The 21592-nt window shown below is 46.2% G+C and overlaps 1 protein-coding gene across 1 annotated transcript in view; it reads left to right on the top strand.

Annotated features, from left to right (window-relative positions):
- CACNA1H (calcium voltage-gated channel subunit alpha1 H) overlaps window positions 1-21592 on the top strand; it is a 191087-nt gene that overhangs the window by 102094 nt on the left and 67401 nt on the right. Inside the window, exons 7-10 of the mRNA XM_015876890.2 lie at window positions 534-849; window positions 11329-11421; window positions 13321-14107; window positions 18017-18429. Of these exons, the coding sequence (XP_015732376.1) occupies window positions 534-849; window positions 11329-11421; window positions 13321-14107; window positions 18017-18429 (1609 nt within the window). The remainder of the gene's footprint in view (window positions 1-533; window positions 850-11328; window positions 11422-13320; window positions 14108-18016; window positions 18430-21592) is intronic.

The raw sequence follows: 21592 nt of genomic DNA, 5'->3' as shown, positions 1-21592 counted from the left end.
GCAGGCAGAAGGGAGGCACTTCAGAGGGATGTAGTCACCGGGACCTTGTCCTCCTACTGATGAGATACGGTCCAGACTCAGGGTCTTACTTTTGGCCATGGAAAGAGGCAGCATAAATGATGTTTTTGGAAGTATTTATCATTCTTGCTTCTCTGTGGTTGCTCTATGTGCTGAGAAGCAGGTGCTGGGTTTGCACTGCGTGGTGGGCACTGGTGCTCCTGACTCCAGGGGTGCAGCTGTGGAGGGGACACTGCACAGAGAGAGATGATACTGGGGGGGTGGCTGTGTGATGGCAGCTGTTGTGTGGAGCTGCAGGAAGAGTTCTTGTTGTTGTGTAGCCTTTCGCAGAATGGTTTGAGCTGGAAAAGACCTCTAAAGGCCATCTGATCCCACTCCCTGCACTGAGCAGGGACACCCACAGCTCCATCAGTTCTCAGAGCCCCAACCAGTCTGACCGTGTGTGTATGCAGGGATGGGGCATTGCCACCTCTCTGACAACCTGTTCTCATCCATCTTTCCTTCTTCCCCTCCAGGACGTATAACCTTACCTTCCTGCATCCGTACTACCGCACAGACGAAGCAGAGGAGAATCCATTCATCTGCTCATCCCATCGTGAGAACGGCATGCAGAAATGCTCCAACATCCCAACCAGGAAGGAGTACAAGGTGGAGTGCACCTTGAGCATGGACTCCTACACCCCAAATTTATACAACCCTGACTTCAGCAGCAAGAATGCCTGCATAAACTGGAACCAGTATTACAACGTATGCATGGCAGGGGATGTAAACCCACACAATGGAGCTATCAATTTTGATAATATTGGCTATGCCTGGATAGCTATATTTCAGGTATGATTCTCTAAAGGTTTCCCGTTTCTTTGTTTTTTCATCCTTTGCTTGGGAGGATTTTGATCAATGCCTCAGTAGAGAAAGGAATTTGCTTGCCACCTGCATGAAGCTGCACATAAAGACATGTAGAGTAAATGAATTAGACACTGTGCACCAGTGCTCCAAGAGAGCACTTGGAGAGATTTGAGGGAATGGCCACTTTTCAGTGTTCTGGATGAGAGGGGAAATGCTTTGGGCAGACAAAAATCCAGCAAGTTGTGGCACTGCAGATTAGACCTGGTTAAATCCTAAGAAGGAAATCTCTTTGGGAGCTGGGGTCCTTATTTATTGCTGCAGTATCAGGAAATGGAGAAAAATGTCTACGTCCTTAAGCAAGATTTAATATTGGTCTGAAATGTAGCAGCTAGCATGATGGCAACGTTTGGGCCTGAATCAAGAGTCACAAGGTCATACTGGTTAGCATGGTATGCTATGGGGAGGAGGAAATAACCCAGACTGTTCTGGGTAGAATATGTGGGAAGAGATGTCTACTCATGTGGGGCTGGAGTCTGACTTGATCCACTCTTGTACAGCTCTGCACTGGAGACCACAGTGCTGCTGGCTCTCAGGCTGGGGAGCAATTCATGGGTGGCAAATGATAAGGCATACTCCAGTAACCAAAGCGTTTCCAGTGCATCTGTAGCCCTGGAACACTGCAGAGCTCATCTGCACAGTCCCAAGGCTGTGGTCTCTTAGGGCTGGTGGATTTGAAGCGAGCTGTGCGTGGTTTTCAGCCTTTATTTTGCAGTTTGTTTTTGATGCCGATTTCTTTGTGCTTTCTGCTACATGTCCTATTTTATTTGGTCTTCCTGAAGAGCAAGTGACGTCTATTCCTGAAAGAGAGACAATCTCCTTTCAGTTTTCTTAATGACAAGTAATTGCTCGTTCACCTCTCTAAATTCCACTGCTGAATTTCCTTCTGGTTTCATATTATAATATGAACATAATAACTTGTCATTTTATCTGAGGGCTGCGAGGAGGCGTTTGCTTGCTCTGAGCATCTTGTTTGCTCTCGCAGCAGCACACCTCAAATTGCACTGTTGCTGGTGTCAGGGGCTCAAAGCCAAGATTTCAGCTGGTACCTTTGCAAAGGGTCTGGCAAGGTTGGATTTTGCACCTATAGATCACTTTAGCCCATGCCAGCAGGTTTATGGATGAATTTAATGCCACTTAGGTCACCCAAATGCTAAAGAGTGTTTCCAGACAAACACTCTTATATCTTTATCTCTCTGAGTTTTCAGAATAGGAGATGAGAACAACGTAACTCTTAAGTAAAGAAGCAGCTGCTGGGAGTAATGTGGTTGCTTAGCTTGGGTGTGGAAAGAGTAAACCATTACTGCAAGAGGTTGGGTGCTGAATCGAAACAATTGCTATAAGCAGAGAACATTTAACAAATAAAGCTGTTGAGTCGTGCTCTCGTTACTTTTAATATTGAGGCTGGGTAGCACCAGGTCAGCAGTTAGATGAGGCCTCAAAGGAAGGAGTGCAGAAAGCAGAACTGATGGCTTTCGTAGCCTGGGAGCTTCCCTGCGAGTTGGTATTGAATTACCAGGCAGAAAGCACTGTGCTGTGCTCTGAATGAGACGGATCCAATTGTCCTGAGCCCTTCTGGGGAATAATGAATACGTGGTACTTTGCAAGGGTTATGACAGAGGACTGAACCTCAAGGGCTGGCGAGCCTCCCGTTTGCATAATGGCAGTCTTAAGACTCAGCTGGATAAAACATCCCTCATGATTTATCCCAAATGAGTTTGAAATCTAGTACGGTTTAAGAGCTGTCAGAAGACAGATTGGTGAAATGAGCCCCACAGGTGAAATAGGGAAGGAACCTTCTGAGTACGGTGACTGCAAGTTGTGCCCATGAGTTTTCAAGGGCAATCTGATGCTGTGAGGTCTGCAAACAAACAAAATCAAAAGCAGACCTTGACAGGGGAATCTGCATTGCTCTGCTCCTTGTGGATGAGATGCCAGTGCAGGAAGCTGGCATCATGGCTGAGCTTTCTCATCTGTCAGAGTTTGGATTTGAGAAGCTTGAAGTTGAAAGATATTTAGCTTTGTGGTAGTGATCCTAAACTTGCAGATAACCTGGCATACAGATGGGACCCATGGTAGGGCACAACAGACAGTGAAAGACGTTGCTGACCTAAGCAGAAGAGTGAGAAGCATCAAACAGGAGAGCCAACCCAGCGCAGACAAAATCCGAAAGTAATAAGGACAGTAACTGCTTCCATGGGTGTTTGCAAGGATGATAATTCCTTATGTAATCCTGAAAGTGATTCATGTTTTGATTCCCCTCATTTGTTGTGTAATAGGCTAATTCATGTATATATTTGTTACAAAGGCATGTTCAATGGCAAATTATATGAACTAATTAGCTTATTAGAGAATAAATGAAAGGAGATAGAACCTAAATTAACTGTGGGGTTTGGCATGATATTAAGATCCCTTTACTGCATATGAATTTCAGCCATAACAATAAGAGCAGTAATTATAGGTATTGTCACACTGCAAATGATGAATTACTCACCTAACCAAAGTCCAATTCAATTTGAATTAGTGACAGCCTCATTGGAAGAACCAAAATGCTGCCATGTTCATAGCCATCAGCCTGGAGCAGCCAGGTCTGATTGTAGAAGCCTCATTATATATGCAATACGAGGGCATTGGATGGTTGCTGAGATGCACAGTTTGGGAAAAATAAAGATGATTTAGGCTATAATAGCACTTTACATTGGGAGGCAAAGCTGAAGGAGCAGTAACCTGCAGTGGTAGAAGCAAGGGGAGATCAAGGGAACAAACCTCCTCTGTACCTCCTTCAAGGACGTAGGTGCAAATGACTGAATTCTGAGAGCAAGTTTTAAGGAAATGTTTGTCCAACACAGGAGAATATTTGGCAACTTGAGGGGTCAGGACACTACTGGTGAGGGCTGGTTTTCCTTTTCCATGGCTTCCTCTTAATACGGTGCATTCCAGAAATATCTGCATTTTCCAACGAGGTTTCCTTAGAAGATGCTCTTGAAATTACTGTCTGGATGCAGCTCGGATTCGTGACTCTCTTTCTGGTTTCTGAGTGTATATTGCTTCTACGAGGCTTTGCTGTAAGAAGACATCTCCGTTAACAAGTTAATCAAGTCCTGCAGGTAACACATCTCTGGCCCATCATCAGAAGGCCCTTGCAAGGGAATTCTCACAGGATACTGCTTTGCATTCAGCATCTCCCTTACTGCTGTCAGAAGGAGGAAAGAAAAACCTGGTCGTGCTCATGAGAGCTGAAGACAGCCCAGCAGGCGCACGACATGATGAGAATGCCCAAGAAAGGAAAAGCTGAATCACCTTCTTAAAGATGTCTGGAAATAGAGCAGCATTAAAGGAACTGTCAGCAGCAGCAAGAGGTTGAGGAGTTATCTTGATAGCGTGCTTAGGTGGAGAGCTCGTCGCACCTGATTTGTTGAAGCTGGGAGTGTGTCACAGCCCTTCAGGTGTGGTGACCTGCTCAAAAAGAAAAGTTTGGGATGGGAAGTTGGGGATATGGTACCCACTTCCTCCTTCATTTGTCCTCCTATGGATGCTGTACTCTGGAGACAACGGCAGGCTGCCTGAGCAGTGTGACAGCCCGCAGTGACAGCCACCTGCTGCTGGCCACCTGCTGACACAGGCCTTTCGTTTGCATGTGAAGCTCCCTTTTCTATGCTCCTGTACATCAGAAAAGAAAAGCTCCTGGGAACTTGTGCGAGCTATCTCAATCTAATCATGGATTGATTCACTGTTCCGTGTGCTGATGCTTTGTCTCTGTGCTACTGACTGCTGCCATCACGATACGTACCTTGCTCACTGTCCTGCAGATGGGTCAGCTGAGGAGATTCACATCATGGGTTGAGATTCCAGGTTTGGAAAGGAGAAGGTCCGTTTTTCCCATTTCTCTGTAAAATACTGTTCCGTGCTGTGATCTGCCAGATGTGGGTCCCTGCCCACCCAAACCATGCTATGATTTTAAGGCTATTTTATCAAACAGAAGGAAATGGAAATAGCCTGAGGCTTCAAGCTGCGATTCTGTGTATGCATGCAACACGTAGTCCTTGTGGGCCACGCTTTTCAGAAGCAGCTGTCACTTTGGGTGCCCTTGTTTTAAGAGTTTGTTGAATTGATAATGTTTTTTGGCTCAAAAGGGACTTTTCTCGGTCAGGCATTTCATTCTTTAAACCAGACCTGTGTCATTTAACTGGAGATGTGTGTTAGCTGTGCTTATCTGTGCTGAGTTGGGTGAGAAGTTTTGGCCATCATCTAAATAATAGGGTTTGAGTTTTGTTGGTGTTTTGTTGTTGTTGTTTCTTCATTTGGCCAGCACACCAAACGTCATGTGCTGCATTTGAAGAACTTTTATGCTGAATACCCAATCTAAAAATATCCAGCCCTTTTAAGGCATCTCAGAATGTGCTTCCAAGAGGAAGGACTAGATGCCTTTGAAAAACCTTTAATTTAGAGGCTTGGAGGAATTGTCCCATGTAGCATAAGCCAGAGTCATCCTGATTTCAGGACCAGGCCCACCAACACAGGGGAGGTATTAGAAGGACCCAGGGCTGGACAGAAACCTGCTGTGTGCTCTGTAGCTTTGGAAGATTTTCATCCTATCTCAAAAATTGATATTCAAGATTTTGGTATTCAAGGTAGAAATAGGGGGCTTCTGCAGCAAGGTGTGGCTTTCTGGAGTAATATTAGTGATAACAAAAATCCTTGCTGTACTGGGCTTAGTACCCCAAATTGCTGCAGGTCCCAGTGGTGTCTGGAGGAGCTCTGTTGTGCACACCCAGCTTTCAGCAAGGCTCTCAGGCTGGCGTAGGTTCCCTTTTTGTTGCAGGTGCTTCATCTTTCAGCTTTGCTATGAATCTCTGATTTATGACTCTATATGATAATGGACTCGTTATTGCTGAAGTTAAGCAGTTAAGTACATTCCCTGTGCATAAGATACTTTACACAAACAATGAAGACAGGATAATTATCCCAGTAAATCAAACCTCATGAATATGGACTGAGATGTGATTTGTTATAAGCAGCAGTCATCTGAAATCAGGGATGTTTTTGCTGTCAGATGAAGATCTTGCATTATTTATCACTAAATGGGGAGACGGCAACAAACCTTTATTGTGCAGCAGAAATTGCTGAGGTTTGATGCCACTTTAAGCTCTTAAGTTCAGTTTCATGATGTTCAGAGCCACACATAACATGACCTGCCCAACTTCATTTCATGCTGGCAGTGCTCTGCTTTTTGGGATCCACTGTGATTTGGTAGTGTTGACCATGGATCACTTTCCATGGAACAAACTTGAGAGGTTGTCACTAATCCAAGATGAATGCAAGGTTGCACTGTTTCACTTTGCTTTCTGTTTTGCAGCTTTTCAGAGCAGATGCATGCTTTGCAACACCCCCAGTTCATGCAGGAACCGCTTAAACTTTGCTAAGTGAGCAAGTCCTCAAAGTGAAGGGAGAAGCATCTGTTCAAAGGACATTACTCAGAATACAATAAAACCTGTTTTTCTGATTACACAGGTTACTTAACAATGTGTGTCATGGGGAAATAATTAAAATTATGAAATTGACTTCAAAAATAGCGATTTGATTGGCTGCCAAGCATGCATCCAGAAGAGGAATACTCCATTATTCACTGGCCAGTGCTTGCTAGCCAAATTGATGCTCCAGAGAGGACAAAGCATACAGATAAGAGGCTTTCTGAGATGAATGCTGGAGGCCGTATAAAACTTACTGAGAGCATCACAGTAATTAATAGCTTTCAGAGTTTATGTTGTTGTATCTTGTCTTGATGAGGTTTGTAGAAAAAAAAGTATTGCTGCCCGGCCAGGGAAATGAGATAAAAGTAAAGAAACAAAACCAACAAAATGGAATAATCATGACAGCACTCAGTTGCTGTTCAGTTCAGCATAATTGATTTTGCTGCAGATAATGACCATCTTGTCCCCAAAGGACCTTGTTTAGGCCAAAAAAAAAAAAAAAAAGGCTAAATGCAAATTGTTTATATGAATGAAGATGAACACTTCCAATCGCTTGGAAACACTTGGGTTTCTCTATCTCTCACCTTCTGCTCCAGTCAGATGCTGAGCTGAACAAGCACCTGCAATTCTGAAGTCAACCCGGGGCGTGTTTTATGGGGGTTGATCAAAGTGTGATGTACTGATTTTGGTTGCTGTGCTTAAGGGGGCCATTTCTGCACATGAAGCTGGTTTGGGAGATCACAGAAGTGAAATCCTACCATAAGAAAGGTGCAGCCTCTGGGGTACCTTTGGTTCTGTATGCTGTACCTTCGGTTCTTAGAATCACGCCAGTCTTCCTAACTTCTTTCAGTTGATTGGTGGCACCTCGTTGTTGGTTTGTCTGCAGCAGTCCATCCAGCAGTAGCCATCAGTGCTTCTTAATATACCAAAAAGAGTTCGGTGTTTGGCTTTGCCAATTGGAAGAGCTTAGAGTGGAATTCTGATGTTTTGGTGCAGTTTTTCCCTTCCCTGGATAATTACTTCTGTATTATTTTTTTTCCCCCTTTTTCTTAACCGACACTGAAGGAAAAAATAACCTGCTCTTGGATGGATTACAGCCAAGAACTTGCAAAAAATGTTGGCAGAGCACAAGGACGGGGATTTTTATGGTGAAAACTCCTTGGGATAATAAAAGAAATTGTTCTGCAGAGACCTTTCATGTGACCCCAAGAAAAAAAAAACCCAATGTAAACTTTCTGTCTCCCAGGGAACAATGAGGAGGTCTGAGTTAATTGCCAGTGTCTTTAATCTGCATCTCCCATGTGATTTTCACTCTGGAGTATCACATTGATTCTGATTAGCTTGACTAGATTCTGTCCCCGGTTATGCTGCTATAAATCAGATGAGCATCTTTGTGAGAGCTGATGAGATTATTGTGGTATGAGCAAACGGAGAGAAGCAGAATCATGGAGCAGGAGGCTTAAAAATAAAATCCAACTGTCCTCTCTCCTCCTACCCATCTGAATGTGGTGATGGGGGAATGCCAGTGTGGAAATTGCATGGAGGAGCTGAAGATTGATGAAGTCAAAATCCGTCTTTCCATTCACCTCAGTGAGCTTTCAGTTAAATCCTCGCACTGATGGAAGAGAGGCTCAGATGCAAGATTCAGGGCTTTAGTACTTGACCTCAAAGGTATAAATGGGAGAAAAATAACATATCCTACCCCTGCCTGTGCTGTGTAAGGGCTGCAGGACTGAGTGAGCAGGCAAGGACTGCACTGAGCATCACACAGGATCTGCCAGAGGTTTGGTGATGGCTCTATTCTCTGGCCAGAGCCTCAGTCTTTTGGAGGCCAAAATCCTTACCCTGTGCAAAGGGGGCAATGTCTCCTTTCCCTCCAGGTCTGCTGCATGCAAATGCAGTTGGCAGCTCTCCCGAGTGCAACCTTGCCAGTCATCTTAATTGAATCTTTTGGTTGTTTCCCTATAGCTGATGATTTTAGAGTGCCACGTATCTTGCGCGTCTTTTTCATCAGGGCAGAATTAGAAAGCGTGGTTCTTGCCATCTTTTCTCCGTTGATAAATGATTACATGTTGCATTTACTGGACGTTTTGAGCTGGTGCATTTGGAGGGGCTGTGTTATATGTCTGTCTGCGAGCAGCCATGGCTTAGACATAATTTCATTACTGAGAATGGATCGCTGAGTTTGGAAAGCATGGGAAAGGTGCTCCAGGTCCTTGGAAAACATCTATAAAGAGCTTGGAGGGCCAAATGCTGGAGCTGCCATCAAGTGGATTAATAGATTGGAAACTGTAGAGTGGAAGAGGTCATTTCTTCTTAACAAAGTAGGTGGTATTGCTTTCAGGAGGCCCTGAGGGATGGACAGTAGTCCACATAGTACTGAAAAAAAATGTATCAGTGTTCTTGGAATTCTTGAGAGAATAAAAGGAGTTTTTAGCTTTCCCTTTGGATTCTTCTGGTCTGAGAATAAATGTGTAGGATCAAAGTCTGTGCCGCAGCAGTGAACCTTGCACCAGTGCAAATGCCTCTGTCTTGGTTCCAGAAATAGTTAAGGAATTTAGTTTGTGGTGGATAGACCAGCTGTTGGCTGATTCAAATGGCCAGGTTCCCATTTACACCAAGGCCCTGCTGGGTGCATGCAGTGAGATTGTGGAGCAGATAGAAACGCACATGTAAAATCATTGGGATCCCTTTAAAGGACAGCATGAAAGAAGTCCTCAGCATGGCAAGTATCGGGCTATAAAAGTCATAGAGACTGTTTCAGTCCAGACAGGTGGCCACGCATGTGTGTTGTCCTGCATTTCTCCAGAGCTATTTGATTAAAAAAAGAAGGCAGATGTCTGTAAGCACGCTCTCTTACACAATTGCTAGTACTCTGTAATCCTCGGCAGCTCGGGAATCCTCCCCTAGGTACTGCTGCATTTATACTGGGTGATGAGTCCGAGAATGAATCCACAAAGATGTCAAACAGGAGAACAAAAGCCCAGCGGTCTGTTTATTCCTCCCGTGTCCCACTTGGTTTACAAGTGAGTAGTAAATAATGCAAATTCTAATTACATCTTAAATATTCTGAAAGCTGGATGAGCCCTCCAGAGGAGAAATGTGGCACGTTGATTGATTCTTGCTGCAACTGCTGTCTAGCATGCAAGAAAAATACTTTGATAAACGTTGGGTTGGCTCTCACGCTTCTCTAGGCTGCTTTTCCCAGGCGGGAGCTGGCAGTGCCTGCAGAAGCCCAATGGCAGCCCTCAGGTAACTCCTTTTGTAGAGAGGGCTGTGTTTTATCTGCTTAATACATTTGATTTGAGAGTGGCCAGCCAAATGTGAATTCAGAGGTGCATCTGATATGTTTGGAGTCCCTGAGCTCGTTTTTCATCCCTGAGTGTAAATGGTCAGAGCACCTGCTATGGCAGCTGTGCTGAAATGCCCCTGTAGCTGAGGAGAAAGGGGGATGGAAGGAGTGGACTTCAAACAGTACAAAGGAGTTTCTTGTATAGCTGGCAGTGATTTGACTTGCCCTTGTGTCCCAATGAGATCCTTCCATTTTCTTCATCAGCTTACATGTGCACTGAGCGGAGATGCTTTGCTGCCATGCATGCAAGGGATGGGGCTGGAAAGGACTCTACTCTCTATTTCAGCTGTGTTAAATGAAAGATAGGAAAGGGCAGTTTGAGTTTGATTGTCTGTCTGTTTCACACCACTGAACTGAGTGATTACTGCCAGTGTCTGCTCAGACAGTTTAGCCTATTCTCAGAGTCAGGGCGAGTAGCAGCCCTTGCATCCCCACACAACGTGTGTCTGTTGCTGAATGCTTCCTATCAGAGATCAGTCTCTGAGATTCATGTTGGCCAAGGGTATAGGTTGTTGGGGTTTTTTTTTGTTAAATCCATGGCACCAGAGCTCAGCATTGCGCTCTTATACCTGTATAAGGATGTGATTTTTATCTAACACGTGTAATGGGGACCAGGAGAGGTGGGTGCAGTTTGTTTAAGTGCAGCCAGCATGTCATCAGATCCAATTGCTCCAAGTCTTTAGCAGTGCTGATGGAGTATAATGGCTGCAAAGACAATTTGTACCTGCTCCTTGGCAGATGACCTTTATTGGTGTTTGCATGGGTCTGGATGCAGAGGGGTTTGAGCACTGGGGATGGTTCATTCTCACCCTGCTGCACAGTAGGTATGTGTGCTTCAACAGAGGAACTGGGTTTGAAAAGTTTTTGGTAAGTAGTCACTGCATTGACTTCAAGGTGAAAGGAATCGGGGGCGTGGATTCAGAAGGAGCTTTGATTTTGTTGGAAGTTGTGCCGGAATTTCAGCTCTAGCACCGCTAGTGAGACGGCACTAGAAGTTTGGTATGTTTTATCTAAATAAAAAGTGTAAATTACATGGCAGCACTCGCTTTGCTCTGCACACAGTCTGTGTGGTGTTAATTAAATCCTCAGCTTCTCCTTTAGAGAAGGAAGATTGAGAAAACAAGTATGAACTCAGTTCTCCATTTAATTAAAGTAACTCTTTTCCATTCAGATGCTTTGCCACTACAATGCTGGCCATGCAGGTGTAGTGGTGAGCCAGTAGGTATCACATAGAGACCAGCTCTGCAGAAGCAAATTTGGCTTTTTGAAGCCTTAGGAGTTTTACATGTAGCATTACACAACCTGGAGCTGAGATAGAGGCCCAGATCTCTGTACAGAGAGACTTCCTTGGGATTTATTTATGCTGGCTTTGAACCAGTGTTTCAGATGTTTTCTTGTATTGTTTTATCATTTTTATTGTGCCAAATTTGTGTAGAAACCTTGAGACTGTCCTTTGGTTTATCCTAAGCCAACTGGGAATAGAAGTGCAGCAGGTCTGAGATGCTAAGGACAAGTAGTATAAGTCTGATGTTTACTGACTGGTTAACTCTCATTCTCACACTGTCTTTCTCTGTCTTCCTGTAGGTTATAACCCTGGAAGGATGGGTTGACATCATGTATTATGTGATGGATGCACATTCTTTTTACAATTTTATATATTTTATATTGCTTATAATAGTAAGTATGAACTGTGAAATGCTCCTGTTCCTTGTCCTTGTGGGGTAAAGGTGTTCCCTTTTCACAGAGGAGAGCCAGCTGGGATTTGGGATGGGAGAACTTCCTCCCACTCTGAAGTCTAATGATGCAGGCTGTGATTAGTGCTGTAGGGACAGGTTATTGGCTACAATAGGCTCTGTCCTTTTTAGTGTCACATGTGATGCATAGTCACAGCTTGTCAAGCCATATGGTCTTCCCTCCCTCATAGTTTTCCAGTCTTGGACTTGTCACCTTGGTGTGTCCTAACGGTTGTGCCTTGGCCAAGCAACTGCTAATCAGAACAAAAAGTAGAGAAGACACAGCTTTTCCTCCTTTAGATTCCTCAGCGTGCCAGAGGGCAGCTTATATCAATGAAGAGCACTCAAAAGAGCTGCTGAACTTTCACATGAGTCTTTTGAACCAGGGTAATAATAGCATTACAACTTTTTGGGGGTCTTGCAGTGCTGTCATTTCTAGAAACAAACTGTTATTCATTGAAGGAGCTGGAGGTTGCTCTCAGAAGCTGCTACCCCACATTGGCAAGTTTCTTTTTCTGTTTTATAAAGGGCACAACCTTCCCCAGGGGTCTACATCTGTGGAAAAGAAACATTTAAGTCAGGAGGAGTGCAAGGGACAAGTTTCATGTGGGTGTTAAGTAGGACATGGGGTAGGGGCATTTCCAAGTATTTTGTGACTGGATGTTAGTTACGTAGAGCTCTGTCCTTGTTTCTGTGGGTCTTAAGGCCTTTGGAGATCAAACCTCCACAGCTCACACAGTGCATGGATCAGAGCAGTGTGAGAGACTCCCAGTAATGGATATAGCATTCTGAAGCTGGTGATGTTTGAGCCTTTAGCAATGGGCTGTGCATAATGGAGATTTACATTCCACTCTTTTGGGTTCTTGTCCACATATGGATCCTTGCAGAAAAGCCATCTGACTAACCCCCAGGTCACGGGGCTGTTGGGGTGGGCACCCTTGTTGCTTCTGAAGGCTGGTATTACAAACTGGAGAATAGCACTTCCATTGGCTTCCCTGTGATTTTTACCAAACAATGTCCCAGATTAAATCCATACATTCCCTACCAAGCCTAGCACAGAGGTTTGGCCATGTAAGCACTGTCACTTTCTTGACGTCAGTCCCTTTAATATCTAAGGGGAATGATTCTCTGAGGGGAATATTTGACATTTTGTTTTGGCTGATTTATGAACTCAAGTGGTGAAAAACTGGTTTGTGGATTCACCAGCTGAGGGGAAGGATGTAGTCCTGGGTCACTTCACATTCTCATTCTTGGAACTTCATCTTCAAAACTTGCTATCACCTAAGAATTCATCAGTTCAACAAGACAGTATATCAGACCTTTCTAGGAGCACCAGATCTCCTGGAGATGAGTTTCTCTGTGTCAGAAAGGTACATGAGTACAGTATTACAGCATGTGAGCCCTGATAGTCCTCCTTGAAAGGAGGATGCCCTACACAGGGTGTGAAGTGATAGAGGAAGAGACAGTCTCAGCAGAGCACGAATTGGACTTCAGACCATCTTTTCTTGCAGATTGGCTGGGTTCTTCCTAGAGATCTGTTTTGCTGTAGTGACTGATTACGTTATATTTCATGCACCCTGCATTAGTGGCAAATGTCATCACTGCTGAGAGGAGGGAAGTGGTGAAGGCTATTGTTAACAGCTTTCTTTGCCACTGCCAAAATAATTTAACACGGTTTAGGAACAAATTTAGCAGCTTAAGCTTGTGTTGACATAACATTTGGTGAGCAGACCCTGAGATTTGGCACATTTGGAAATCACAGGATTTCTAAGAACAACACTTCCAGCCTGGACAGCATGAGTTGCTTTGTAAAGTCCCTGCTAATTCCTTTTGTTTTCTCCAGGTGGGCTCCTTCTTCATGATCAACCTGTGCCTGGTGGTCATCGCCACACAGTTCTCAGAAACAAAGCAGCGGGAGAACCAGCTGATGCAGGAGCAGCGGGCCCGTTATCTCTCCAATGACAGCACAATTGCCAGCTTCTCAGAGCCAGGTAGCTGCTACGAGGAGCTGCTGAAGTACATCTGCCATATCTTCAGGAAGGTGAAACGGCGGACAGTACGCCTGTACAATAACTGGCAGAGCAAGCGCAGGAAAAAAGTTAACCCAAACAACACCACAAACGGGCAGAGCCGCCGAGGCAAAAAGCGCATCACCTCCATTCACCACCTCATCCACCACCACCACCATCACCACCACCACTACCACCTGGGCAATGGGAACCTGCGGGCGCCCCACGCCAGCCCGGAGATCTGTGACCTGGAACTCAAGGTGATGAAGCCTGGCAGCCAGCTGATGCTCCCTTCTCCATCACCCAACTTGCAGAGCCCCGCGCCTCCTCCAGATTCGGAGTCTGTGCATAGCATTTACCACGCGGATTGTCACGTTGAAGGACCACAAGTGAACTGTAAGTCTTCCAATGCTCCTGCAAACATTAAACTTGCTGCTGGACTCTCCAACCGTGGCAACATGAATTATCCTACCATCCTGCCTTCACCAACTAGCAAAGCCAGTTCTGTCCCAGTTCCCAAAGGAAAGAAGAATGGCAATTCACCTGTGGCTGTAGTTAATAGCCCTGTAACTTTGGGCACGGATTCTTATGGGAAGCTGCAGCAACTGGTAGGAGAGCATGGTAAGGACAAATGAGCTGATTTTTTTGCTTGGGGAAAGGGGCCAAGGGCAAATTGTTCAAGTGAGATGTTAAGGATAGCCAAGGAGGTTGCTGGAGATGAAGGCTGTTTTGTGAATGCAATTTGAGGTGAGCACGGAAGCCAGAAGTAGGACAGGTTGAGGGACTGACAGCTGTGCTCCTGGTAGCGTTTGCATTTGCTGTCATTGGGTAAAGAACAGTATGGGATGATGAAGGCAATGACTTCAGGCCCCTTTCTGTGGTTACAAAGCGTGTATTTTTGAGGTTTAATTGTGTGCTTCGTGATATCCTGAACTGCTTCTGCCCAAGCACAAATCAGTGCAGCCCATGGAATTTCATCTTGGATGAATGATGGACCTGCTGGCTGCAGGTGTGTGCAGCACAGAATCCTCGTCTGCTGTGAAATAGTGTCTTGAAAAGGAATAGCATGCGGGAGCTGGTGTGGGAGCATGAGGTGTAGGAGAAATGAGATGTTCAAAACAGGAAGGCATTGAAATAACCCACAACAGATACTTCTAGAGACGCCTTAGTGCTGCTTTGATGGGCCTCTGAGGTCCTGGATTTCTTTTTGAACGAAGGAGCAGAAGGTTTGGAGGAAGGCCTGTGGGCACTGTGGGCACTGCAGTCCAGCTCTGGGTTAATCCTGAAAAGGATGCATGCAAGAGCAGGAGCACAGCAGATCTGCAGCTCTAAAGCTTCTCCTCTTCTTCACCAGTGCAGGAGAAATGTAGGACTGAGTGTTAATGCAGACTGGGAGATGCATTCAGTCTGGGTGTATAAAAAACACGTTAGGGACTCTTTTGTACCTCAGTCCCATCCTTATCTCTACAGACTGCAACCACAATAGCACTGCTAGTTAGTGGAGCTTTATCTCCACTCTGATATAAATCATCCTGTGCTGGAGTAGTGATTATGTGCAACTCTTAGGTTTCTGTTTTGCATATTTTCTCCAGTTCTCAACAAAGCTGGAGCCAAAGCCTGAAAAACAGTCTTAAGCCCTCAAAAAGATCGAGCTTCCATTTTTATTTTTTATATCTTTAACACAAACTCATCATCTGTTTTTATCAATGCCTGTGTTTTCCAGAACCGTTTATCTGCTTGTGGGTGGACACAAATATTTGTCCCGGTGATGTATGTGCTGAAAAAATACCAAGCGTAGCTTGGGGGAGGTCACAGTAAAGGTTGCTTGCCAAATAGGTTGGTTGGCTTGTCTTTGTTAATATATATATTTTTTAAGTGACCATACAAAAGGGTAAAGTGGATTGTTTACAGAAATTGCCTTCAGCAGATATTTCTGTACTTTTGGGAGCTTAGCAGAAGGGCAGAAGGGCCAAGGTTAGTTGCAGTGTTCTTCCGTTGTTAAGCAAGGGCTTTATATGAATCACTGGTACATCTTTAACTATGGAAGTTAATGAAGGTTATTATGAGAATGCGTATTTACCTTGAGATAAAAGTCCAGGCTCACAGAAGTCTGGAGCTGGGAAACCAAGGACGAGCAGAAGAGCTGTTGCTTGGAAGGCAATGCTCAGCTCAGAGGTTTGGTCCTCTGCACACACAGGGGGTTCTGCTGCTCCAGGAGAGCAAATCCCCACATCTCAGCCATGCCTGCAACACCCCAGGGCTTGCAGATTTTCACGTGGCCTCTGGTGGTTCTTCAAAAGCCTTAGGTAGATGGAGTTGCTATTAATAATGGAGCTGCAATATCTTCTTTTGATGGGGCATTTCAGCCTGGAGGGCACCTCAATGCTTTCAACAAATCTGAGATTGTTTTGTCTCAAGTGTGATTACATGTAGAGGAAGTGGGTGGTGGTTGCAGCATCTGATCTGGCACCATGGGGAGCACAGGGAGTGGGAGAGGAAGCAAGCCAGCCACGTCCATCTGGAGATCTTGGTGCACAAGTGCCCAGCTCTTCCCTTCCACAATTCCAGCTCTTTCCAGGTTCTCCTTCCTGCTCCTGCCATGGGGCAGAGTCAGATTCACTTCTGCACCACATCCCTCTTTGTCTTCCAGGCTTTAGGAGGATCTTTAGGTGCCCAACATCTTAGGTCAACTCATGGTTCTCCATCCCTGCCTGAGCTTAGCAAAGCAGCCATGGCAGTCCCTGTGCCAGGCGGGGAAGGTGAGGTGGGCTTGCAAGCTGTGCCCGACCCTCCTGTCCTCCACCTGTTTGAGCAAAGGGCTGTTTCACTTAGTTCTCCCCCCAACTCTTAGAATCAACAAGCAGGGTCTGTTCGCTGCCAGACTTGTGCAAGGGGAGCACACAAGTGATAACAGAGTACATTAAGGAGGTATTAGCAGCCAGGGCACTCTCAAACCCAGCTGGAAGCAAGGTTGGTGTCTGCTGGGAAAGATGCAATTGTGGGAGAGAGTATTCTCTTCCCTTCTTTTGTTGTGGAATTGAGCAGCATAAAGTACAGGCTGTTCCTCTGCATTCTCGTGCCCTGCAATGCTGTGAGGTTATTTTAGCAGGCAGCCAAGGAGACTCTGGTATTTTGAAGACATCTGTGGCGCCAGTGTTTTTCATACAATTTTTAACACTTTGATAGCACACCGGATGACTGGCAAGCCCACTGCCTCTGTATCCATGCTGCTGGGTCCACGCTGCAGTGTTTCCTCATCTGACCAATCCCAGTCAGAAACACCTTACTGATGTGCAGTGCTGACCAGTGCTGCTTGCAGGATGAGTAGGGGGGGCAAATATTTCTGACCCGCCTGGTGTCTGTAATGTAATGACCAGGAGGAGAACTGCCCTCTCCTACAGGACTGTTTTGAAGGCTACTGATACCTGAGTGACATTCAGACAAGTAAAATATATTTTGACTTTTGTCACCAACCAGCTTTCCGTCTAACAAGGTGCTGGATTTTGTTGGCTGCTGCCTTCTCTTTGACGATGTCCTCAGGAGTCAGCCAGGAGTGGCTGAAATCAGCAGCATTACTGCTGGGTAAGCTCCAAGCTCCTGGGACCACAGCCAGGAGCATCCACTCAGTGCTTTTTGCATGGTCTCCCTGAAACACATCCATGTGTACCCCCCTCCAGCCTCCAGGAAGGAGCACATCCCAGAGGGAAAGTGACATTTGCACCATGTTTTCCATCAAGGAAAACATCCATTGATTCCTCTTGGCTCTTTTTTCCTTCCTGCCATTAATATCTAGTTGCTAAATATGAGGAAATTGGGAATTTGGTTCCTGAATGTGAGGAAACAAAATCTGATTCCTTTTCTACCTGACTCATCCTCATGATGCCTGCCCACGTCATCGCTGTGCCCCAGCCCTGTGAGGGCAGCCAGCGTTTCTCCTCACACCACAAAACATGTGGTGATGTATTTGATTTTAGAACGCCCTGAACGCTCAGTCCGGTGCCTCGAGTAAAGAATACACCTGAGCTTTATTAAAAGCTGAAGGAGGGATGAAGGAGAGCAAAGGGACTATGTGACTCCAAACTGATCCATGGTCTGTAGCCACCTTTGGTCCACTTCTCCCTCTCCCTCCTCATTATTATCTATACGGAAGCGCTATCTAAATTGGGTGTAACGGCTTGTGACAGCACTCAGATCACCGCTAATGATGTTAACTTGGTCAGATATAATCAGAAATAATTGAAAGTGAGAGGTGTGTGGATCAGCAGAGCACAGCATGGCCATCACTGCAAGGGCAGGTCCCTTGGCCCTGAATGGGGTTGAAGGGTGGGTGTTGGGGGTTGGAGAGAGCAGAACAGATGGAGAAATGAGGCAGATTGAGAGCTGCTTGGTAAGATGGAGTACTGCAAGGATGTACTCAAGGATGTAGCAGAAGCCACTTCTGCCACCCGTGTGGGCATGCAGAGAGTACAGCCACTGTGTTGCAGGAAGGGCATGGATGCAAGGAGCTCACAGTGTGCTCTTCCATTGCAGGTCTGCGGAGGACACCCAGCCGGCTGTCAGGGCTGAGCATGGCCTGCCCACTGCCCAGCCCACCGGGCGGCACGCTGAGCTGCGAGCTGCAGGACTGTCCCTTCTGTGCCAGCCTCCTGGAGGACCCCGAGTTTGCTTTCAGTGAGTCCGACAGCTGTGACTCTGACAGCAATGGTGTCTATGAGTTCACCCAGGACCTGCGGCACGGTGACCACAGGGACCAACTGCAGCAGCAGCGCAGCAGGAGGAAGAGAAAGAAGAAGAAACCCAAGGAGAGGAACAAGGTCACCCGCCTGTGGAAGGCATTTGGCAGCAAGCTGAAGAGGATTGTGGACAGCAAGTACTTCAACCGTGGGATCATGATCGCGATCCTTGTGAACACTCTCAGCATGGGCATCGAGTACCACGAGCAGGTGAGCGTGGCTGGCCTCAGCAGCCTGGAGGGTTTGTGGTGCTGGGCGCTCGCGGTGTGATGGCATTGTGGCATGGGATGGCTGCGGCAAAGCCATGTTGGAGGAGGAGCGGGTGGTTTTTGTGTAAGTTGTACACACCAGGTGGGACTGAGGGCCTGATCCTGATGGTGTGTATAGAGCAGATGCACCTCTGTATGTGTGGAAAGCCTGTGGAAGGTGGCTGTCGGCACCACTGAGGTGCTGAGTTGAAACGCATGTGTTAGAGCTGGGCAGCTCAGGGGCTGACTGTGAGTTATCACCTGTGGATTATTCATATGAGCATGAGTTGTTATAGTGGAAATGCCCCTTTGGTCTGTACTGGTGGTGCATGAGTACGAAGCTGCCCTTCCCACAAGCTCCACCTCAACCTACCCAGATGGATCTTCTTTGACTTGTCAATGAAAACTTGAGCTGTCAGGCAATGCTAAAAGCAATGAGAGAAAAGGAGAAAAGAAAAAAAAAAGTGAGTTCCATCCTGAAGGCTCCAACATGTTTAATTTGATCTCATAGGGTGCAAAGTAGATCTTTCATTTAAGTGCTTGGAGGGAGGAAAGAGAAATCATGCTGTTCCCAGTATTAGCGTGAACGTGGCGATGGCAGAAAGCAGTGCTGGCAGCCGAGGACAGCTTGTCCTTGCTGGCTGATGGGAGCCACGGGGCTCTGAGATGGGAGAGGGAGATGAGTCATCTGATGTCTTCAGCTGGTCACTCTGGGGAAGGCTTTGCTTTTCTGTCTCAGGAAAAAATGGTTGCTTTCAGTTGTTTTCTGAAGATACGCTCTGGAGTTTCTCATGCTGCCTCTGCGTTGGGTGTTGAAAATATCCTCAGCAAGGCCAGCAGATCCTCATACTGATTTTCCAGTTAGAGGTTCATCCAGCGCTCCCCCAGGTTTCCCCTGCAGAATAAAGAACAGGACTGTATCTATAAAGCTGTTCCCCCTCTCTGCCACCATCTGCTCAGGAGTGGGGAGGAAGGGCAGACAGTAGTGTGGTACACCCAAAGGCAGGATGCTCTACGTTTTCTTCTCCATCACATTCCAGAAATCAGTTCTTTTCAGGACTGTGGCAAACAGTCCTCCAAAGTGTTACTCCTCTATTCTCTCCCCACTTAGGTGTTTTGAACCACCTTATGCCATCCTCTATGCTGGCTGAAGCATGTTTTCTTTCAGAAAAGCAAGCACTCGGCTGAAACACACGAACCTCAGCTGTGCAGCAATCAATTAGTTCACGCTTACAGCAGAAAGAGCCCAAACTCAACACAGCAAGAGCTGTCGCTGTCAGCTTTCTGTCTGCTTAGTTGTTCCACAAGTTTTAAAATTAGGAAGTACACCTTGTCAGTCACCTCTGAATAAACCATTCATTCCTCACAGCGGCTGCATTTCTGCATGGATACTCTTTTGTCAGGCGGATACACATTTGTCAGTCCTTGGGTATTGCTGTGATGGGTGCTTGGGGAAAGCTTTAGGCAGGCTGTGCAGAGAAAGCCTGGGGATCACATGGAGTCTGTCCACAGTCACTTGTACAAAGGCAAATTGCAATAATTATGTCCTTGCTGCTAATAAAGGAAAACTCTAACTGGCAGACTTTTATGGGATCTTACCTTGTAAAACATTTGGTTTAAATCATTTCAAAACCAATGGCAATAAAGATTCTGAGGCATTTGGCTAGGGAGCATCAGGCGCGTGCCAGCTTTGCTCGCAGGCACTGCCCACCTTGGGTCCAATAAAAAGGGGGGAATTCTGAAGTGAAACCTGTACAAGTTCCTCCATGTGCTTGCCCTGCGATGTGTCACTGGAGCCCAGCAGGGATAATAAGCTGCAGAGCTGTCAGAACCCAGGCTTGATGCATCTCACCCCAACATTCTCCCATCAACAGAGTGATTTCAGAGGCTGCAGATCTCCTGGTGTGAGAATTGGTTGTGAGGCTTGAGGTGCAGGGCTGGCTTTTTGGGAAGTAAAGGAGGAGATGCCTGAGCAAAGTTGTCACCAGCCTGCAGGGTGGTGATGGAAAAGAAGGCATGGAGGTTAAAAAAAAGAAAGGCTCATTTTGGGTACAACGTGCTCCATGCCAGGATAAAGTTTAATTACTGCACTCTGGTTGCTGATTGAGGGATGCTGCCACGGTGTTCCATATTTGCTTAGAGCAGATATTGGAAGGTGTGAAGGCGTGAGTGTTCTCCAGGCTGTTAGCCAGACATGGGCATTCCCATCATCTCCTTTTTCATTCTCCAAAGGGTGAACCTGGAGGCCATTCCCCCAAGGGTTTAGGAGCTTGTTTAGGAGGCAAGCTACCCTCTATTATCCTCCTGACTCTCCTCTTTCTTTGCTCCCCTGGGCTGTTCAGTGTTACCAGTGAGCCACATTCAGGGGCTTGCTCTGGGGAAGCCTCCTGCCCTCTCAGCAGCATGGGCTCTGAAGCCCTGCAAAATATCATCTGCCATGGAGACATTTGCTCTGGGTAGAGCAGCTTGAGCAAGTTCTCTGGTTCTGATTCTTGCTACTTGTTTTACTGTTTTACTAAACAATCATTAAAAAGTTTTATTAAACTGGGCTGCAATCGGTGCAGCAGACACAGGGAAGCTCTCCCCGAACCTCCCCAATTGTAAGGAAATGCACAGTCCCTTTAAAAAAAACTCATTAACAACTGCTTCCTTTTCCTTTCTGGCTTCTCAGACTTCATACAGACATCAGTGGCTTTGCAGATAGATGGGTGCACTGCATGCCTTTTTTAATTGAATGTAGTTCCAAGTCAAGACATCAATCCTGTGCATGTGGCCTGGGTGGAGGGCACTGAGCAACAAATAGCATGGAAGAGAGAGCAGTACCAATCCTTGGTGCATTATCTTGCCTCTCATCCTGGGACATAGCAGCACTTTGCAGAGAAGTCGCATGGAGCCCTCTTGAGGCAAGCAAGCAATATTGTTGTCCCTCCTTTCTGGATGAAGGAATCAAGGTTGTAAGGTGCCAGCATGGTGGAAAAACCTGATGGTTTTCATTACTTTTCTGCTGGCTCTCACAGTAGCTGCAGGGCAGGGTGCAGTGCCTGTGTCACAGCAGCGCTTTGGCTGTTCTCTGTCTGCATTGCAGCAGCCCCTGAGAGGGACCTGCCCATATCCAAATTCCTTCA

This window comes from Coturnix japonica, chromosome 14 (assembly GCF_001577835.2).
Source record: "Coturnix japonica isolate 7356 chromosome 14, Coturnix japonica 2.1, whole genome shotgun sequence".
Taxonomy (NCBI): Eukaryota; Metazoa; Chordata; class Aves; order Galliformes; family Phasianidae; genus Coturnix; species Coturnix japonica.
The sequence above is the reverse complement of the archived record's forward strand: the minus strand, read 5'-3'. Positions and strand labels throughout refer to the sequence as shown.